The sequence below is a fragment of the Hippichthys cyanospilos genome, chromosome 13 (genome assembly GCF_059441005.1).
Source record: "Hippichthys cyanospilos isolate Australia breed blue-spotted pipefish chromosome 13, RoL_Hcya_1.0, whole genome shotgun sequence".
NCBI classification, from domain to species: Eukaryota; Metazoa; Chordata; class Actinopteri; order Syngnathiformes; family Syngnathidae; genus Hippichthys; species Hippichthys cyanospilos.
The window spans coordinates 15,195,174-15,218,205 of NC_142381.1; the positions used below are offsets into that span (position 1 = coordinate 15,195,174).

The 23,032-nt window shown below is 37.5% G+C and overlaps 1 protein-coding gene across 1 annotated transcript in view; it reads left to right on the forward strand.

The window, feature by feature from the left end:
• The first annotated feature begins 1,774 nt into the window (after positions 1–1,774).
• Positions 1,775–23,032, forward strand: part of flt4 (fms related receptor tyrosine kinase 4) — an 86,101-nt gene continuing 64,843 nt past the window's right edge. The window contains exons 1-2 of the mRNA XM_088431399.1: positions 1,775–1,872; positions 2,674–2,716. Of these exons, the coding sequence (XP_088287525.1) occupies positions 1,828–1,872; positions 2,674–2,716 (88 nt within the window). The 5' untranslated portion in view covers positions 1,775–1,827. The remainder of the gene's footprint in view (positions 1,873–2,673; positions 2,717–23,032) is intronic.

Genomic DNA, 23,032 nt, shown 5'->3' on the forward strand with positions numbered 1-23,032 from the left:
CTTTTGGCTTTGTAGTGTAATTACACACCAATGGCACCAGGTAGTGCAGAGGCACCCTCATTGTCAAAGTCTTTGTCTGAGTTCTGAATTTATTCCAATTGCTGTCAACATCATTTTTTTCAAAAACAAATTAATTGTTTGAAACTTTTATAACTTTTCTTAGTCATTTTTTTTCAGCTTTAAACGGTTCAATTGGCCAAAAATATTTCTAGTTTGATAAAGGATTAGCATTTTTTTTTCAGGCACTTTGGTGGTACTTTAACCCCTTGGGGATTTTTCATTAGCCTGGCCTTATCATCACTCGACTTGGGCTGACTTTGAAAAGGTCATAACATCGTCAAGTATAAATATATATTTACTTTCAACAGCTCAAATTGTTAAGTGGCGTCAGCATTATCCATGCTTGCATATATTTTTTTGGGGGGGGAAATACACCTTTTTGTACAAAAATTGTAAACATGTGATAATAGCATAAGTAACTACACTGTATATAATAGCAAAAGTAACTACACTGTATATAATCATAGTCATGAAATCGAAATAGGAATATTTATCATGTCGTAATTAGAGTATTATTAATTTTGCAGACTTTTGCATAATGGGATTCCAAGCTAAGCCAATCATTGAAGTCATTGAAAGGCTTGCAAATGTCAAAGTTGGCCTCTAGCGCTATCCGGGGGTTTTGGAGTGTCAACAACAAATTTTCTATTGCGCCCCATTTGTGAGTTGCCATTGAGAGAATTAATGCAAAATTCGTGGGAAATCGTGAGAACATCCAGTTTTCAATATGTTCAAAATTGACTATTTCCAATTGTGAATGGCAGTAAATGAGCCTGACATGGGCTAAATTTGACATTTGCAGGGTATACCTCTCAACCTCCCATTTGCAAGAATTTAGATGAGACGGCAGCATGGCATATTGAAAGTCATCATATTTTGACAATCCAGGCAATGTTTTAAGCTCCTAGTGGTTTTTGTATCTGTCTCCTTTGATATCACACGTCAAAAAAATCACAAAGCCCGACTTGGGTAAATATTTCCCACAGGGGTTAAGCTATTTTTTTGAGATTCTGAATAAGATGTACTGTAAGATGTATTAACCCTGAAATGTAAAGATGTGATGAAAGTTGATTCAGGTTGCTTTTTTTGCTTTTGTTAATGTTAAAAAGCACACCATTTTAGTTACATTTATTCAATTGTCATACATCATGTTGTAATTTATAGTTATCACAGCGAGTGGGGGAGGGCGAACTGTTTTTCCCTTTCTTTGGTGGGGGGGCTGTGCAAATTGCAACAAGAAGCAGTGATTTAGACACCGAAAGAGTGGTTGGAAATAAAAAGACATCATTTGCAATACAAATGGACGCTAAGTGCTTATAGTATGCTCAAGATGATGAGCAGGAAATGCCTGACCCAGAATAAACATTCTCTAGTTGTTTGACAGCCAGACCTGCGAACCTAAAAATGAATTAAATACACTTCCCCGACATGTACTTTTGCCAAAGCACTTTAAGCAAAGCACTCGTGCAATAACAACATAGTATTCGTAGTCTTTGTATTTTCTCGCTGTGTAATAAAAAATACATCGAAAGCTGCTTGGTGATGAGCTGCTTCAATGATCCCCTGCCGGGCTCCCCTTTTTTTTACTCCAGTGATTCAGAGGAGATCTGCTGCCCTGTATCACTGGGGAATTACCAAGTCTCCATCAGATCCTGCATGATGAGGAGGCCTCACCGCTGGAGCACTTAAAGATGGAGCCCGAAGAGGAGATGGAGAGAGAACCGTGTCATGGGGAGTGCATTGAACTTGTAAAATCTGGAGGAAAATATGAGGTCATTTCAGCAGGCTATGGAAGCTTCAGCCATGCTTGAGGTGAGACACTAATGACAAAATGGGGCTTCAAATAAGTCAAGTGCATCACTCTGCGACAGTTTTCTAAAGGATTACTTGAAATAAGACCTCTATTTGTCTTTAGTCTTATAGGGATTATGTTTTTACATGCGAGACAGAGTTTTATTGATTTCGAAGAGGAGATAATCTGACTCGATCAAGGCTATCTGTCAGATGATCTTTGAAAGAACTCGATTGTGATTGAGTGATGAAAGGTTATAAATGACTGGAAATTGGAGCGCGCTACTTTGAGGTAACCAGAAGAGGCGCTGTTGATTCAAGCTTGACTAATTTGTTGTCAAAAGAAGAGGAGTAAGACATCAATGGTTGGGTTATTGGGCTCATTATCATACTGCTATGCAAACAGTTCGGAACATGCAATTGATATTTTAATATGATGGTTGACTTACAACAATATCAAATATTTGCAAGAATTTTGGATAGAAAAGAAGTAGGTCTGATTCGTCTTCTGTACTCAAGTAGAAGCATCCAAGTTGCAAAGTCTGGAATGTTCTTCAATGCAATGTAATAACTTAAAAATGACTTTTTATGTCCAATATGGAAAAATAATACACATAATAGGTAATAGATATTCTAAAAATCTCCTAATGTACAATAACAACTTCCAGACAGGAAGACTGAGCTAGAGTTGAGCCCAGAACTCCAACATTTTGATTGGTCCAAATGCAGAGATATTGTTTACAATTATGCGGTCACAAAATGCTGGCCAAATATTTAAACAGTCCCAATGGAAAAAATTGATATCAAAATTCTCGCCTACAGGGTCAAACTTTTGCAGTCATGAAACCTTTGTTAACCGAACAAGGTAAGTGATGTTTGAAGATTCTAATTGTCCCTTAAAGATATAGTGTAAAAGTTTTAGACTGTTTTTGATTACGGACAGCAGGAGGTCCTACAGGTGCTGCATTTACCATTGCCCGTAGCTATAAAAAAAACATGGCCGCCTCCGATGAAGTGCCACCTTCCATGCAATATAATTTAATGATAACTAGACCTGCGATGATATTTAAAACACACTGTTGGTCATTAAGAACATATTCATTTGCTAGTTTTTGCAATCATTTAATGCATTCCTTTTAAATGAAAAACGGTCAAAATCTTAACACCGTGACTTTAAAGTCATTGGGTCAAACATGAACATTTTCCCATGAATTGCAAATGCAAAGTGGATTCACTGATTTCTTAACATGAGCATGTGTCACTCTGACCAGTTTTAATTGAAAGACATGACATCCCATGAATATTTATGCATTATTCATTGAAGGAAAATGCCTAAAATTTTTCTGTGAATAATGAAAACTTAATCAAGCTCCACACTGGAATGAAACACTTTTTTAAAAGTGACAGAAATCTCGGTTTAATCCTCATTAATATTCATTAATATTCCTGAAAAGTGTCCAATTTATCCGAGGGACATACCTGTGGAGGGTGGCGAGTGACTGAAATGTTCTTCCCTATTCAAATCATGTTTTTCCAAGTTGTGCTTTCCCAGAGGCAATTTTTCTTCCTGCAAAGCAAGTGATTGCTTTTCGGGAACAACACGCTGTCACATGTCGTTTTTGGTGACGAGAATATTCCATCCAGTCAGCTGTCCTATTTCTATCCGACTTATCCTAACGCCGCGAAAGCTCCCATACAATAATGCTGTGGCAAGTGCACATTTCAAAGCGTCGAAAAAAGCGGGCCGGAATGTAAGCTTTCCAAATCAGGAAGACAATTAGCAAGATTTGACAATTGAAGTATGGCCTCCCGCTGCTCGGAAACTGCCGGAGAGGCAGAAACGCTGAATGCTCCTGCCTCAAAGAATGTCAGAAAGAAATATGGCTCTTCCTCGTGGGATGCAGAGTGCTTAGTATAAAAAAAAAAAAAAAAAATTGAATCCAGCAGACAGGGCTAGGATATTTAAATTTTTAATTTTGAAGTAAAACTACCATATTTTTCAGCAGAGGTGGGCAACTTACATTTTTTTGCCTGCCTGACATTCGTCAGAGCCCCGCCCCTTTTCGTCATCGTCAGTCCGTCATTTTTTCAAACCAGATGAAATTGTAATCATTGGTCCGTCAGTTCGTCGATGTATTTTTGCCCAACCTTCTACCACCACTAGAGGGCGACAATTGACTTCTTTTATATATATATATATATATATATATATATATATATATATATATATATATATATATATATATATATATATATATATATGGCTCTTCCTCGTGGGATGCAGAGTGCTTTGTATAAAAAAAAAAAAAAAAATTGAATCCAGCAGACAGGGCTAGGATATTTATATATATATATATATATATATATATATATATATATATATATATATATATATATATATATATATATATATATATATATATATATATATATATATATATATATATATATATATATATGACGGACATCTGATTACAACAACAGATGAAAATTGCAATTCCGACATTTTTAATCCGCTGTTTTTTTTTTTTTTTGTTTTGTTTTTTTTAACGTTGGTCCATCGGGAAAACGAGCGTCCGTCGGGGACAGATTGATGGACAGTCTGTGATTGCTGACAAAGCGACCACTTCTGTTTTTTGAATTATCAACTACACTTTTTTTCTCTTGATTTGAGCCCTGTGATTTATAATCCTGTGTGGCTTGTTTGCAGTTTTTTATACTCACCACTCGGCGGTCATCCAACGGTAAAGCAAATGTGGGTGTTCAAGGTGTCAATATATAAAACAAATATGAATACAACTGAAAAAATGTGAATCAAAGGCTTTGCTCAAAAAGGGTTTAAAAAATATAGTATTCAAATGTAAAAATGACGTATTACACATACTATATTACATATTACATTATATATTACATATATGAATAAGATCTTGGATAAAAGTTTGCGACGTGTAGATTTTATTATATTTTATTACATGTTTGCTTGCTGTAATGCTTGCTGGATTTCAATCTCATTTCATACCACGACAGCATGTTTGCTTCAGGAAAATAGACCAAATCCATTTTTATTGTACGTGCATTTGAAGGTGAAGGACGGCGCAGAGTTTGACTTGGGTGCTTTTGGCGCACAATAATCATTTGAAGAAAGAGATTCAAATAGTACAAATCAGGGTGATCTTTTTTTTTTGTGCCTCATTAGACGCAAATTAGATCCAGGCTGAAAAACTTCATAGTTTCCACAAAAGGAGTTAATTGCTGTCAAGAAAGTTGCAATGCTGGGGTAGATGGTCGATGCTAATGAATTTATTGTTCCACAGCCTGGTGACGTTTTCAATTTCAAAAGCCATTATATAAAAATTATCAGTGCTGCAAGTTAATGGATTCTTTCACCTGAAAGGTCTCTCGCCATTATCTTTCAATGCGGAGACAACGCGGAGCATTGTCATCTTTGAAGACAAAACACTGGCGGTGAAATGTGACAGTGTCATTTCACCTGATCGTTTTTCTCCAGTGTGTAAAATATCCCAGCTGCCTCCCAGTACTCCAATGACGAAGGAATGGGCAATTAAAATAAACAGCAAGGTTTTTAGCGTGAATAAAAACAAATGCGATAGTCAAAACTAATATTGGGAAATGAAATGCCATCGTCTAACTTCAATTAAAGTACTGTACTTGAAAAATGGGACTTTATGTATATGTAACTATCAATATTCAGAATATGCCTTTTGCTTTTCAATTTGGTTCATTATTAAGCTTTCTGGATTTTTTTTTGTTTTAAATACTGTTTATTTTTCAGTTTTACAATCTGGTGTTATGCAAGAAAAAATTCAAATAGTTATTTGGTAGGTGACTTTTTCACATAGAACTTATAGCAAACATTTTATTCTTGCACATAAACATTAGGATATTCCAAAAACATTTCTACTAAAATGATTAAAAATGGAATTTTTTACATTTTGCAAAATGATAAAAACAACCAAAAATTAGGACTGGGCAATATACCCTTCTCTGCCCTTTGCCATTGTGGATGGTTACAGTTTCAATCGATTTTAACTGAAGTAATCAATCCAACAAACATTTATTTAAAGAGTTTTTAATTCATGAAAATAAATAATCATTTGCCAAATTTACATAAAACAACATTGTTTACTGATTTTAAAATGATTTTAGTCAAATTTGACGTTCATTGCATGTGTAAAAAATCTAAACGCATTTGTTGTCAGCCCAGTAAAAAAACAGAATCTTTGATGTCTATCGTCGTCATTGGCAGTCAATGAGTTAAATGTTCTGCTGCTAAATGGCAGGTTAAGTCAGACATTTACCACAGTAAATTCATTTTCGGTCATTGAATTTCTCCAGCGGCATATATTGGCAAGTAGAATAACTAATTCACTGCCAGCCTAATAAAAATGGAGCTTTGACGTCTGCAGCCGTCATTGGCAGTGAATGAGTCAACAGTTGTCTTACTAAGTAACTACTGTAAACATGTCTCGTAAACTACACCTTCAGCACCTTCAGATTTCATGATTTTTCAGTTTTTTAACCTTTTTGCCGATGATCTCTACAAAGGGAAATTGCTGAAATAAGACACCCAGGGTGCTGAAATTTCACCCAGATGGTGACAACATGTCAAAGTTCACGTAGTCATCACAATAGCAGGCGTGTGCCATCCCTTGACTAAAAAACTGCGAGTGATCTGGAAGAAAATGATCAAAATGATCAAAATACTGCACAAGGGTAAAAATGACAAATGAATTTGATCGCTTTCCCATCTGTTCCGCTAACTAATAAACCCGCTCCGAAAATTCAAGGCTAACTCAATCCAAAAAACAAAAATTAATTGATTTATATAATGAAGAAAAAAAATGTTATCGACGTGTTCAACAGCCCTAAAAAGACTGCAGCTCAGCTCCTCACCTAAGAAAATCAGAGTTTTTTTTCAAAATGTGTTTTTCAATGCTGATGACATGGGCTGCTCACTTTTTCACAAAAGGGCCAGCAGGCAAATCATTCCTTTTGTTCAGCCAGCCCCGAGATCGATGGCAGCAGCCCGGGGGTTTGGCCCATCATTCCCCTCCACTACTCACCTGTTGCCCGCCCTAAATAATCACACTGCAATCAATACAAAGCTACTCCTTCTTTTATCAGTCAAGGGCAGTTATCATTTCTACCGCAGGTTTTTGTGTAAAAATGTTGGACACCTTCACCACACAAATGCACTGTTTCTACAAGGTACAATTTTAAAAATTGGTTGATCTTGCGAAGTTATAAGTATAAAGCGACAAAGAATTTACTGCCGAGTAGTGAAACTTTGGAAAAGGCAAAATAGTGGGCCACAAAAATGTTCAAAAAGAAATACTTTATTTTTGATAAGTATAGAAAAAAGGCAGCGCGAGCTCTTGAGTCAAAGTAAAACGGGCTATGTTTTTATTCACATCATCAATATTGTCTTATTATTGTAATGTCGGTATTGTTATGAATCAAAGCACATTTTTTTGGAGAATTTATGTAGGGTATTTTCCACACTATCAGACACAACTAAAAGCCTTCAATTGTCTCAAAAGTTGACAGTGTGTCTTTTAATTCAGTGCACCTTAAACTGCGAGTTTTCATTTTTGGGGCGGTGAAAAAATAAAATAACTTTTTCACCAAGTAAATTCTTCAATTTTTACCTTTGCATTTCAGTTATAAATGTGTTTATTACAATAACATTTTTATAACATTCTGTTTAAAATGTTGATATGCTATACAGTATATATTACTGTTTTCTTCGTTTTTTTTTTTTTTTCGTCTTTTGTAATAAGGTTTTTTTTTTTATTAGCTTCATTATTTGTTTTTTCATTGCACTTCAGGGCCACTGTAATATATGCTCCGATTTTGCAACAATTTATGTGGGGACAGGGCACAAAAAACAACATTTTTTGTTAAAGAAAGTGTGATTTCAGAATAGAAACAAAACAAATATATTTTAAGATTTTTGGTTGCAATTTTATTTTAAGAAAATTCACATTAATAAATAATTGAACCATAATTATATTCTATGAATATATAACTCTTGATTTGTCTTGGCATTGATCTAAACAGTGTTTTAAAGTAGTATTTACCCATTCTTGAGTTTGTACTAAACTAAAACAGCTGTTTATTCATTTTGGAAGTGAACGAATGTGAGAACACTTATTCATATTCATATTCTAAAAATAAAGCTTGACCGTCTTATCTGAGTGTTTTGACATTCCCTTTAGCGCAGCTCCATCTCGTGGATGCGTAATGCAACCCCAGCCACCACTGTAGCTTCTATTCTATGCGCCTTATGAAGCAGTGGTCTTATATATAGAAAATTGCTCATTCATTGAAGGTGCACCTTATAGTGTAAAAACGGTAAAGCTATAAGTCAATATGTATAAGGGACATTTGTATATAAATAATCATTATAATATTTAATGTCATTATAAATATTATGTTAATTGGTGCTTTATTTTGTGGTATGTACGTTCTGTATTTTTCCCCACAAGTGGTAGTACCTTTAGTATCTGTATGTTTTTTTCATTTTAAACATGTTTGAAATGAAAAAAAAGAAGCTACTGTATTTATAGAAAACTGAACGCAGCAATAAAGTATCTGCGATGGAAATAATTACATCTTTGAATCCCTCCTCCGCAAGTGCACTCAAATGAGTCTTTGTATTTCTTTAAGCGTTTATTCATACATTTAATTAAAGTTTTCCTGATTTGTGCCGTTGTTACGAGTTGACCTATTTTAAGGTTGATTTGGCCTAATGTTTGTTTAGTCAGTCGGTGAGGACCTACGGGTCTTGTACATTAATTATACACTGTGTTATTTTGGGATTTATATAATTACATATATATCATTATACAACCTTTCATGGTTCTCAACCGTTTTTACAATAATAGACCCCCTGTGAAATATTTTTTCAAGTCCCCGAACGAGAGAAAAGCGTTTTTAGATGGAAAAACAAAGACATAAAACAGAAGGCTGTGCCACAGAGGTAACTAAAGTCCTATGTTATTTAACAACTCCATAAAATAGATTATATTGGACCCCCCCCCCCAAAAAAAAATAAATAAAAAATTGCATCGCTAATGACAATGTGCATTCATACCAAACTTTACACAAGTCATATGTTTGCTCTTAATTACTCTTAATTTGAAAAGAAAACTGTACTGTTTCTGCCATAGGATTAAAAAGTATTGTATTAGACTTGCTGCTACCTGCCGAAATCCTGTTAAAAACTTGTGTACCCCCTGAAGAACCTTTACAAAGCCCTAGGGGTATTCATGCCCCGATTTGAGAAACACTAACATAGCTGATTTGAATATTGTATAAAGAACAAAACAAAGACAAACAAAAAACTGTACTGTTCCTGTCATAGTATTAAAAAGAATTGCATTGGATTTGCTGACACCTGCAGAAATCCTGTTAAAATCCTATTTTATTTTGAAGTGCCTTTACGTACCCCCAGAAGAACTTGTCCCCCCTATTTTGACTATTGTATATAAAATATGGTTACTCATATATGTGAAATATAATGATTTTTCTTTTAATGTTACAATTTATTACAAAAAGCTAAGTTTTTGGTTGTAGGTAAAGGTAAACCTCCAGTAAAGTGATTTAATTGCTGCAGCTGCGACCCTGCAATGGAACTAATCAATTAAGCACCATCAAAGCTTAAATCCATGAATGGACGGCGGTGCCGGTTGTAGGGCCAGCAGGCACCTGGATAGGAACTTTGGAATATCATTTCTTGACACTCAAACTACAAGCGTAAGTGCACTCTTTGCGGTTATCTGCACAAACACAGCGGGGCACTCGCGTCCTGTTTCCTCCCGCCGTGTGAAAGGGCAAATAAACAATGACAGCGGGGATGGCTCGGAGCCACTTCACGGGTCGCGGCCACGCAACAGCAGGATGTCGCGGACATTTCTGCTATGTTGACCTGCACCGGGGTGAGACCTCAGCTTTTATTATAGACAATTTGGTTTGTGCGGATTACTAGCACTTTAACAGACTAAAATAGAAAGACATAATCAATTATTCAAAACAAGTTGGACTCCCCTTGAATGTTGATCGTTCATATTATCAAGGCATTAAGGACAATTCTTAATAACATTCTCAATAATGAAATAAAACAAACTATTTGTATACCGTCTCTTACTCACACCATGCTCACTCTTCTGAAGTTTTGGGTTCCAGACTTTAAAGTTCTCTAGCTTCCTTGCACATTGCAAAAATGGAATTGTTGGTGAAGTGAAAACTCAAAAATTTCCCAGAGGTTTGAAAGTATTAAAGGATGTTTGAAGACAATGAGTCCAGGGTGTATCCCTACAAACCTGCAGTATATGTGGATGGAATAACAATGCGGCTTATTGGCCAATGCGAGCGTTGAAGCTTGCCTTACTTGAACAAATGAATTTCTCTGCATAATTTTTACATGACTGCTTCGATGGTGAAAATGCCAGGTTGGGGCAGACGGTTATACCAGTGGTCTGCAACCTGCGGCTTTGGAGACACATGTGGCGTTTTCATCCTTACGTTGCGGCTCACTGTGGTTTGGTAAAATAAAAAATGCTCGGTTCAGATGAATTATGTGGACGGCGTAACAAGCGACACATTTGAATTGCATTCAATGAAGTTTGTGTGAGTGGGTAGTAGGGTGACATCTGTAGGGCCTGTTTGGTACCGAGACATGATACAGCCAATCAGTATCAGGAAGGTAAAAACAGGACACGAAAATATAGTGCAGCCTTCCAGATGAAAAGCACACAATTTCAAAGTAAGATATAACTGATCATTAATAACGAATGCGCTTGGAGGATTCTTAACACAAAATAAATCTCATTTTAATGACCTGGATTGTGAACACAGATGGATTCGGACGTTGGTTCCTTCTGCTTGCTTCTTTTAATGACAAAAATGTGGTATGACGTTGGCTAAGAGAAGCTGCTGTAAGCAACTCCTCTGGCTGATAACACCCAACTGATTTCATTCACTTCCACCCTCCTACTCGGCCCAAAACAATAATTATCGTAAGACTATGATTGATAGTTTCTCAAAGATACGAAGAAGTTGGAGTAATTGTATGTGGTTTACTGTTGACAAATTTATGAACATAAAATCTACCAGCAAACATACATGGCACACAAAGAAAGCAAAACGTAACTCACAAGCGATGCCATTTTAAACACAACGAATGAATGGAAACCTTGAAAACTTTGCTGTTATCAAGCGGCTCTAATCCTGGAGAAACTCAGAATGCGCAGATTGATGATAATAAGCCCTGCGTGCAGTCTCAGGCAGTTTGACGCAGACAGAAAATAAGAGCAATTATCTCAAAATACCTGAAGAGGGAGGCAAAACAGCATAAACACACCCAACCCCAAAAGTCATGAGAGTTGCTGATGCCGCAAAGCGGGGAAAATGCCGTACGGAGGGGACGAAAAAACTTTGTATTCCACTATGTAACGTGAAAAATACGTAAGCCAAGGACGCCGGGTCCACTTTGTGTATGTATATATCAGATGTAATAAATTGTTTGCAGCTCCCAATATTGTCTTATCCATGGAAACTTGGTCAAAATGAGTCTTTGAATGTTAAAGGCATCCGACGCCTGAGTTATACCAATAAGTCGAGGAAAATCGCTTTGTACAATTCTTTGGTAAGAATATGAGCATCAATTTTCTCTTTTTAAGTAATTCCGTGGAATATGCCTCATGTTGCAAGAACCATCAACACTAAAACGAAAGCATAGCACATCAGGGCAAAATTTTCTACAAACTGCAAACCTAACCTCTGTCAGCCAAAATTCATACTGTAATACTGGCACAATATACACTGAATGGTCGCTGCAAACTGTTCTTAGAGAAGCTCTCAGTCCATACAGTGACATTAGCATAAAAATAAGCACTGATAACTGTGTTCAGCAACAATAATAACAGGAGTTGTTGTAACAGTGGCAACATAAAATGGATACCCTCTGACCAATTGTTTTCTATCCATTGATATACATAATTCTCCTGCTTCTAGCCCAAAGTAAGCTGGAATTCTCAAGCTCACCCCGACCTTATTGATACAGAAAATGAAAGGATGGGTAGTATGAGAAAGAGCAACACTCAGACCTACCAATGGAACTACATTTTCACTTGTATCACGTTGACAATGGAACACTTAAATGTAGCATTACTCAAGGCTATACCGAGATTGCTAGGAAAGCAAAGTGACCCATTTCATCAACTACTCTTGTTTGGCGTCATGATGATTTTTTTGCCTTGAAAAACCCATCGCAAACAGGAGACAAACCTTGGCAGAGTGTGCCTATTTTCTTTGGAGTCTAACCTCTTGGCCATTGAGTGTTTTGGAGTGTCACGATTCTTCATCCTGAGATAGATTTTAGTTCACCCGCGACTCTGTCATTGGCTTGCTCAAAGGCACCTCGACAGGTAGTCAGTAAGAAGACCGGCGTTTTTTTTGTGATTTTATTTTGTCTGCAGCAGGAATGAAAGTGGGCCTCCGAAATGCAAGTCAGAAAAATCTGTGATGTTCGGCATTTGTTTGCGTCCCTTTTACTGTTGAGGATGTAGTATTTAGCTTAACACAGCTAGCCTTCAGCTTATTTTTTTTCTCAGGGCATGAAAGCCTCCAATGCAGGCCTGGATAAATGGCAGCGGTAGACCAACAGTCATGCTTAATGGCCATTGCAAAAGTGCACCCCAGGGTATCAGATCTAAATGTCAACCACTCTAGTTGTCTGTCGCCTTGTGCTCAACTTTCCCTTCATCCAGAGGGAAACCACAACAAGATCTTCTATCTAAAAGGCGACCCATATTTTAATGATGCAAGGCCTAGTAATGGTTGATGTTTGGGACCGGTTCCTAAAGGGATGTTTTATTGATTATTCTTGGACAGTCCTCCTGCTGCATCCGCCGCAGTGACTCTTGCGACAATTTGAAATCCAAAAGTCGACAATAATCAGACACCAATCAATAGGTAAGTCTGCAGATGGGTGTTAAAAAAAATTCAATCATAATCTCCATTACTGCCACCAAAAAACTGGAGTGGAACATTTTCACTGGTATAATTTTCTTCCAAGCGCTCATCACAAACTTTTATTATCATTGCTAGTGTATCATTAGTTTGTGTAGGTGTATTGTGTGTTTTCACTGTTGTACATTCTCATTCGTATCCGGCTCAATTTTGTAACCCTTAAAAACCATGGATAATTATTTCAGAGGTTAACAGTGTTTCTAAATGCATTATTCAATTTTGAAGATAATTGCTGAAAACTTGCTAAAACTGAGAACAACTGCTGCATTGTTGTTCAGCTCAATTACAGTATGACATGCAGTTGGCTGACTAGCGAGCCCATACCACAGTATATATGAATACTCGTCTTACGTTGGCACTTGCTAATATCACCTTCCTTGAATACACTTTTATCTCAGCATATTCTCATTATTTACTGTCCCTAAAATACATATAAATAATAAATAAATCTGTGTTCTGTACCCTAAAAATACACTGCTTCTGTTCAGGAATGAGAATGGTAAGGCCGTAAAATCTTATCGTCGGACGTAAGTGTGCGAAAGTGCTTTGGAAACCTCATTTTATATACCTGGCTATTTTATTTAATCGTTCAAATCTGACATAGTTTTTAAAACTCTTCTCTTTGCTGTGAGAAAAATTTTAGACGTTCATTTTCCATTACTTTATGTCAGTGCTTCTCAAATAGTGGGGCGGGCCCCCCTGGGGGGACGTGAGGTGATGCTGGGGGGGGGGGGGGGGGGGGGGTGCGGATGACCCCAGGGAAAAGGCTTTATTTTTGTCATGAGCAGGTATAATTGCAATAAAATAAGAATCATTTTTGTTTTAGTTTCGGACACTTTGATGCACTTGGTAATTTTTTTTCAGTTTTAGACTAAACTATATCCGTATAAACGCTGCAAAAAATAATTAACAGTTGTTGAACGTTGATTTATAATGCTGTTTTCTTTAGTTAATGTTAAAAAGGATACAGGTTGAGGTATACTTATACCATTTTCATAGATAATAACCGTATTTACAGTCAGCGCGTGGAGTGGAGTTTTGCAAAACAAAACATGGTGAACGTCTGTCCTGACAGCATTCTTCAAAGTAAGAAAAAGCATTGCTCTATTTTCACCATTCATCACTCTTGTCTTGTTAAATTATGACCAAGATTGCCTCTTTGGCTGGATTAACATCTTTGTAAATACTCATGCCTATTCTGCTACATCGCTCTCCGTGATCACGGTGTTTAAAGTCCAGTAATAAGTATCCTGAGGCACAAGGCCTGTCCAATTAGATCACACCACTAAGATAACCCGCTGTCAACCACATACCACATAACATTGTGAAATACAAAATTGTGCAACAAGGAGCCAAATGTTCCCCGCAGGAACTGATCCGGAGACATTTCTGAATGTTTGACCTGTGTGCAGCTCTATTTCTACATATTATTGCGATCTGGGCAAACACAATTGCTCACATATCAATGTTGTGTTTTCTCCGCATGCTACAATGATGCAGATTAAAAGTGAAGGTGCAAATCTGATAATGAATAAACAGGACCGAACCGAATGTAATAAATCACCACTGGATTGACCAGCTACGCTGAATTTGAAATGCTAAATTGAGTGTTTGGTTTTTTTTATGCACAGCTAAGAGGTAATTCAAATATTTACACCACCAAAGGTGCCTGCATGTTGTACTCTGCAATTATTATTTAAATAAGTGTGACCAGAAACCACATTTCGTACCTCTAGAATGCAGCAGGGGGCTGAGAAGATTGAGATGAATTTTAACTGAGCGTGCTGGAGTCAGCTAAAACCCGATGACAGTACGTCTAAAAAAGATTACCTTGAGTGATTATTCCCTGGTGTGGGCCAGTGGAATGGGTCAGAATCATTTTTCTTCCCAGATCCCGTCACCTAAAAGCGTTCACTAACACGGCAGCTCCTGGCACTCAGAAGCAAAGCTATGGTAGATTACCAAAACGATTAAAGAAATAGAACGTATAAATACTAAAAAAGTAAAAATATTCACAACACATTCATCACAGGTATGAGAAACAAGCAACATTTTTAACCTGGATTTATAAGCATTCCCATTGATAAGTGACCTCACTTCTGTTGGCAGTTTATTCCGTTTGCATGCAGCACAGCAACTAAATGCAGACTCAGCATGTTAACTTTGGGTGGATTTTGTCACTTAATTCATATTCCACAAACACAATGTTAATTAAAATACTATATTAGGAACTAGTGGCATTTGGATGGTGAAAAAAAAAAAATCTAAAAATACAGTAACTTCTGTGCTAGCTGTGTCGTATTTATAAACTTTGGAACTGAAATTATAGTGGTATTTCTCAATGTTGTTTATTCAGAAACTCCTGAAGATCAATTTTGTAATCTCTCCTGTTTTTTTTTTTTTTTCTAGCAGGTCTGCTGGAAAATTGTATCACAGAGGACAATTGCACATCCATAAGTCTTAACAAAGTTTTGCAAAACACGTCACAAAACAAAATTTACTAAATAGTTCCTTCATTTTCCAATTAATCTTTGCCTTATTTGAAAATAAAAATATACTGCTCCCGTTAGGTATTAGATTTACTGATCTGCAGAAATCATGTTAAAATTTCCTGTACCTTTTGAAGTGCTTCACAACCTCTTACTAACATTTGTGAGCCGCTAGCACAGAATGCAATACTATAGAGATTTATTTTTTCATTTCCCCTTTTAGTTGATATGAGAATCTGCAGAGTCAGGTGGCCTTTTGAAGGCAGGAAGGACACCTTTTGTTAGATGTGGTTTCTGAAGGTTGGATGCATGTAACCATGACCAGCTTAGTGGAATAATGTAAAAAGAAAAAAAAGTACAATCAAACTCACTTCAAAGAGCGATGTATTTTTGTGTTTTTCCAACACTGGCATACATATTGTGAAGTGCAGTGTATTGCCTGTGCGAAGACAAAGAACTGTAAAGAGAAAAGAACTGTTATAGTTTTGTATGCTTAGGAAGATTGAAAAAAAAAAGACATAATACTGTAACCCTCCATATATAGGAGCCTTAATTTTAGGGTCAAATTCTGGTATTTTCTATGTTACCATGTGGAGGACGCCCAAAAGGTTTGGCGACAATGCAAAAACTACTGTAAAACAGAATAAATGTCATATATCCTTGTGTTGGTATCTGTAAGTTATATATTTGTTGGGGGTTACGTGTGTTTCATACTTCCCACATTGTGATCAGTCACTGAAAGCTGCACCAGTGCAACGTTGAATGCGCTCAAAGCAGTTTTCCCCGCGAAGCAGCTTGAGTTAATTTTGCCATAAATATCCAAAGCTGCGTCCGTGTTCCGCCAAGTTTATGATTATGTATATGTCAAAATATCACAATTAAGAAAGGAGTCCAATGGGACACCTTCTAGTTTTCTCTAACCGGTGCACACAGCTCCATACCTAGCCACTCTTATTGAATCAGTTGGAGACATTATAACTTTTACAGTTTACATCAGGGGTGGCCAAGTTCAGTCTTCAAGAGCCACAATCCAGCTTGTTTTCAATGTATCTCTTCAACCAACACACCTGCCTCAAATCAGCAACGTTATCAGGATTCTGCAAAGCATGCTGATAAGCTAATCATTTATATCAGGTGTGTTAGTTGAAGAGACACAATGAAAACAGGCTGGATTGTGGCTCTTGAGGACCGAATTTGACCCCCCCCCAGTTTACATGATCTTCTCTGTTTTAGTAATTATCCTGTGTGTGAAAAAGGATAGACTTGAACGGTGGTTTAGTTTGCTTGCTTCTTTTATTGAAAAAAATGCCGTAGCAACCTCAGCCAACATGGCTGACTTCCGCCCTCTAGCTCATCCTGTTATGGTAATTATTATGGTAAGAATACCGCCAATGGGGAAAAAAAAATATATAAAAAAATTATATATATATATATATATATATATATATATATATATATATATATATATATATATATATATATATATATATATAATTATAACACATACTTTTGGCCTTCATTTTTGGCGAAAAAGGTGCATCTTATATTTGAGGAATCGCAATCATATGATACGTAGCATATGATTATCAGTACCAGGTTGCGTTGAGCTCGGTTAATGTAATCCTTCACCGCAGCCTCTTGCCAAAGGTGCCGCAGTTGTCAGATGAGAGATGTTTGCTGCCACAATCCGAGCGAAGAAAAATGTTGGATGTCTATAAACGTGCTCGGAGGAGGCTGGCATGCTGCACGACGCTGGACTGACCCACCGGCATGCACCGCAGCATAAGCCACTTGCGAGCATGAGCCACATCCTTCCTTTGCCTGCGGCTGCGGATCCCTAATGTGTTTCCTGGCCCGGAGATGAGCCGGATGGAGCGTTGGCACCTCAAGGACGGGTCCTTGACTCTTTAAGTTGTCTCTTAGGAGCCTGTTGCATGATAAACTTTTTGGAAATGACACAGCAGGGACCACCACGGAGCCCCGCACGACCGCCTCTATTGTTTGTTATCGCTTTTCTGCACGGATGGCTTGTCTAAATGCTGATGTGCGCGATGCAATATTCTATTGGACACTTGAGTGTTTTCTCAACTTTATGACATTATTGGTTTTATATTTGGGATGAGATTTGGTAACTCCCAGCATAACGTTTTGTTAAACTATCAACGTGATTTAGTGTGTTTATCTTGCTCTGAAGCTACGGAGCCTGGGGGGGTGAGAGCTGGGGAACATTTTAATTACAACCATTCAATCTCAACATTGTGCTTTAAGGTCACAGAGGTGGCTTGCCGTGAGGGATCCGGAGGAAAAAACACGCGCAATGATCTCACGACTGCCTGTTACTCCGCACACGCCCGATATTAGTTTCTTTGTGCCTGTGGTTTATTCGCTATCGCCGAAGATAACAGCGCCATAAAATTGAGCAAGACAATCGGGGGTATACTGGGATTCGTTGGGGAAGCGCGACTTGGAGTCACGCAGCTAGACTAATAGGACAAAGGATTTCAAATCGCGGAAAAAGAGGAGCGCATCGATTTTCTTCATAGCGCACTTCGGGGGCTGGAAATTAAACATCGATCACGCCCATGTTTCAGTCAGTGGCAGAAATGGCTTAATAAATGGCATACCTGAAAGGCTGGGCACAGTGTGTCTTCGCTCTGTATCTATCTTCAGAAGCCCTTGTTATGACATGTCTATGTGTTTACACAATCACATTTAAGGGATTCACTTCCCTGCAGGGAACACAAAGTAATGACACAGCAGGGGGTGACCTTGCTTGCAATTTTCTTCCATATAGTACTAAACTCATCTCAACTGTGTGCAAGTGATCTATTACTTTGTGTGGTCTGGAATTCATATTGTATAGAACAATTCGTACGGTACAAAAGTTTTAGTTCGCTTTCCAAAAATTAATAGAAGACATTTTGAACCTGCACAGATAAAGCTTTCTGGATATTGGAGAGATTTATTACCTTGTGGAGAAATAACAGCTGACCTTACGATATGGGCTCTGAGCGGGATTCATCTTGCATTTATTTGCATCTTCGAAATGCCTGCGGTAACTCTCGACAAATGCCTGTTGACATTAGGAATGCTGAGCAATTAGAAATTCCCCCAAAACACTTTTGGCACAAGCGCAAGGACGTACGGTATAGTTACCTCAGCCAAGGACGGGATGTTTTCTTTGCGTTCATTTTTTTTCTTTAAAATAGAAAGTACAGTGATACAAAAACAAATCATGCAACTTTTTTTGTGTGGGGATGCGGATCATAAAAAATGATGTTTGAAAGTTGGTTGCAGAGCAGCATCGAGGTTTTCTTCACTTCAGTTTTCCACTCTTTGAATGCCAACATAAAGAATGTTTCTACTTTTTACTATTTAAACAGGCTAACACGTGTGTGATTGTTGTGAATGTAGTAAGTGAAGACCCGAGATGTCAACACGCTCTGTTATAATGTTATTTTCTAAATCAACAGTTTTCGGATGAGAAAAACACTTAAAGTGCTGTGCCATCCCTGTTTGATTTAATCAACTTTGGAACTACATTTGCAGTGGTGTCTCTAGACTTACTGTATTTACTCTAAATCCGCAACTCCAGAAGAGAGATCAAGTAAAATAAGCCGTTTTATCTCTGGTTCTTCTGCTGTAATATTGCGTCATCGATGACAATGCACATCTATATGAAATGCAACAAAAAAAGCGTCAAACATTTTGCTAAGGAGTCACTGTAACACAATTTAGCAATTGTTTGATTAATTTTTCAATTAATTTGCTCTTAATCTGAAAAGAAAGCTTTACTGTTTCTGTCATCAAAAACCACAATATTAAAATGAATTTAATTGGAATTTGAGTGCAACTGGTCTTAATCGCTGGCGTCAAACTCAAGGCCCAGGGGCCAGATCTGGTTTGTGACATCATTTTCCGAGGCCTGCAGAGGCAAATCATGTGGGTCAACTTGTTGTTGGTCACTTGTGATATTAAAAGCAAATGTGCCTTCTTGGGCCTTAAATGAACTCGCTTCTTTAAATCAATTTTAGGGAAAGTAGTTCAGGTCCAGTTGTAAAAATAAAATAAATAAAAAAAAGAGATGTGACTGCATTCATAATGCAGATGTGGGCCCAATTTTGCGGCACATCTAGCTCATGTCCGCGCATCATATTTTGCAATCTAAATACCAAGTGATGAGGTAGTCTGGATTTCATTTTTGCGAATCTCTCTCTTACATCAAGAATTTGATGCTTTTACTCTCTGCTACACTTCTCTGATGTTCCTATTACGCATGATCACCATACAGAATATCATATTTATCACTGGTGGGACGTAATGAAATGCACATACTTCAAACTTCAAACAACTGCTAATGACGACTGCGTGTACTGTATAGAAAATGAATATGAAAGCAGTGAGTAATATCTTGGAGAGCTTAGGGCTGAATTGGAAATATATGAACAACATGATAGTCGATTTGCTTTTTTTTTTGTTCACAGGTTCAAAACATCCTCAATGTAAAACAAAAATGGGTGTATAACAATACAGTAACAACAGTTAACAATAAAAGCAACAACTTTTATCGCAGTTACAGTAGTTTCTTGTACTTATAGTTGGGACAGATCTGAGCACTTTTGTCACATCTTTACATAATGAATGCCACTGTCTCAAAGCCATTAGAATGACATTGAGCTTTATTGTGTCACCATTATTGTACGCGCACACTCCAGTGATTGCTCCAGTCACGAGCAAAGGAAAAGGCAACTCATTCACTTCCTATGCATCCTTTCCACAAACCAGCTCCCACCCCCCACACACCCCCACATGCTCACACAACATTTGGGATCTGCCCCGTGTCCACAACACATGCACGCATTGCACGCGTCGCCTGGCCGAGTTTCACCTGAGTCTCCTTTTCTGTGGACGCAAAATACCATCAGCCCACATAACAAGCTTATATTTGAGTTTTTGCAACTTTTTATTAACTACTTATTTTGGTGGGAATATCGTCCGACCTGTTGCTCTTTCAGAGTGGAGTCATTGGAGATGAAGACGCATTTGAAGTTTTTCTATCGCACATGGATTGGAGTTGCTTACGCAGCAGGTGAGACTTGGGGGAATCTAAATTTTGCGCGCTAAAAGGTGGAACGTTTCAGTAATTGAACCTTTTGGGTGGGTGGGTGGGTGGATGGATGGATGGATGGATGGATGGATGGATGGATAGATAGATAGATAGATAGATAGATAGATAGATAGATAGATAGATAGATAGATAGATAGATAGATAGATAGATAGATAGACAGACAGACAGACAGACAGACAGACAGACAGACAGACAGACAGACAGACAGACAGACAGACAGACAGACAGACAGACAGACAGATAGATAGATAGATAGATAGATAGATAGATAGATAGATAGATAGATAGATAGATAGATAGATAGATAGATAGATAGATAGATAGATAGATAGATAGATAGATAGATAGATAGATAGATAGAAAGTATAGCATAATTGTATATACCGGTAGATAGATCTTTTTTTGTAGCCTGACTGTGCTGAATGTGAACCAAAACATAAACTTACCAAGCCGTGATTTTTGGCCTACATCTCTGGTGATTATACAATCATGTGTATTCACTGTTATATCCCGCCCCGGAGGACATCCATAATTACTTTTAAGACAATTTTGTGACAGCATGTGTCTAGTTTAATTTGCGGCTATATGTAAGATTCAGACTTTGGGTTTTCTAACTGAATGAGCAATCCCGCAGTTTGCAAGCTTTCTGCAATGCGCGATGTTGTCATGTGTATTGTTTGTTAATGTCTGCACAGTTGCATTGAGTTTCCTTACACCACAGGACTACAATTCTAGTGCATGTAGGTCATACTGCGAATACAGTGTTAGGGTGATGTAGATTGGTTTGACACGTGTAGGAAGTAGAGAGGATCAGATCTTTCTTATTTCGGTAAAAAGAGAAGGGATGTCTCCTACTTGGTTTTGTTATGCGATTTGGGTGTGAAGTGTATCTGAAAAATCTGTTTCACAAAGCCCTGTCACTCACTCACTGTGATGTCAGTACAGCTTAGGTTGTTTGTTGTCTCGCTCAGAGAGAATTTATGCACAGGTTGGAGTTGTGAAGGTTTTTGTTACTGCTGAACAGCTGTTCTTCAAGTTGATTTTTCTTTAAAGCTCCCATCTCACTGAGGGGCCAACGTTGGCGAGTGTCAGCGAAGGTTCACCGCTCTTTTGATCTCATTAGGTTTTCCTCAAGGTAGCAATTGCTCTTAAAATGTTCTTAAGACAGTCTGAATTGTTCTGGAACGGTCAATGTTTTTTTTGTGTCTTTTTTGTGTCATGAAAAACAGGTCCGTTTCAGAATTGCAACCTTCCCACTGAGATGCAAACATTTGTGGATGTTACCTTGTTAACTTCAAAGGCAATTCCGCGAAAGGCCCTGCCTGCAATGTTGAGTAATAATGGAAGAATCTGTTAATTAATTCTACTTTTTTTTTCAATACCTTAATTAAAAAACAGAATATAATGTTAAATTGAAGTTTGGAAATGCATAGAAATAAATAAATGATGATCAAATTACGACGTTTGTCAATAATATGTCGGAAAATGTTGACTGTTGCTTTCGAAAGTAAAATCAAATGTGTTATTTGAATTCAGTACAAGCATAAGCACTCTACTTTCATGAACGATTATAGAAATTGGAGAATATTTACTGTGGAGAAGGTAAAATTCAGAGAATTTGGACAATTTTGAATTTGAATATTAACTAGTAAACGATTGAAGGATTATCAACAATAGATTGTCAATGTTCATTGATTATTTGATAAACGGTTTTCAATTGATCTTTTCTTTGAGTTAAAACAAACTAGTAAATGTTGTACATTAGCCTGATTGCCAATGCTTATTATTTAAGAAACGGTTTTCAATTGATCTTTTCACCTCTAAGTTTGAGTTAAGACAAACTACTAAATGCTGTACATAAGACTGAACAAAAACATCAGCCGGAAGATTAATACTGTAAGCTAATTTATTGATATTAGTCCAACAAGCCTAACATTAGCCTGAAGCTAGCTAGCAGCATGTTTGCTCTAGGAGTTACGCGGAAAATTATAAGCCTACATCTATGCCTAGCTGAATATCAAGTAACATTAAATGTAAAATCATTCTGTCATTGTTCACAATAACAGCAGGCACTTCAAGCTTGATATGTTTATGAAACATATGCATTTTCTATAGTGCCTGTTTACGATAACTGGGTGAGCTGAAGCTTATGCAAGCAGACTTTATGCAACAAGCAGGATACACAGTCGACTGCTTTCCAGCCAATTGCAGTCATGCGACGGGCTTCAAACCCACGCTTCTCCTAACCCTCTTAACACTTCCATGTTCTTTTTTCTATACAAACGACATGAGAAGAAATGATGTGTGAGTGTGACACAAGCGTTTTGTTGTCGCTGGCCTTGCATCATTATCATCGGGGATAGAGAGCGAGTGGGCGTTGGGGTTGATCGTTGGGGGCCTACGTGACCTCATCATATTTTGAGACGGATTGACACATTTCTTGCACTTCAAATGTTAAACCGAAAGTCAGTTTTCTAGTATCTCTCATCCATGCCTCGCTGCTCTATG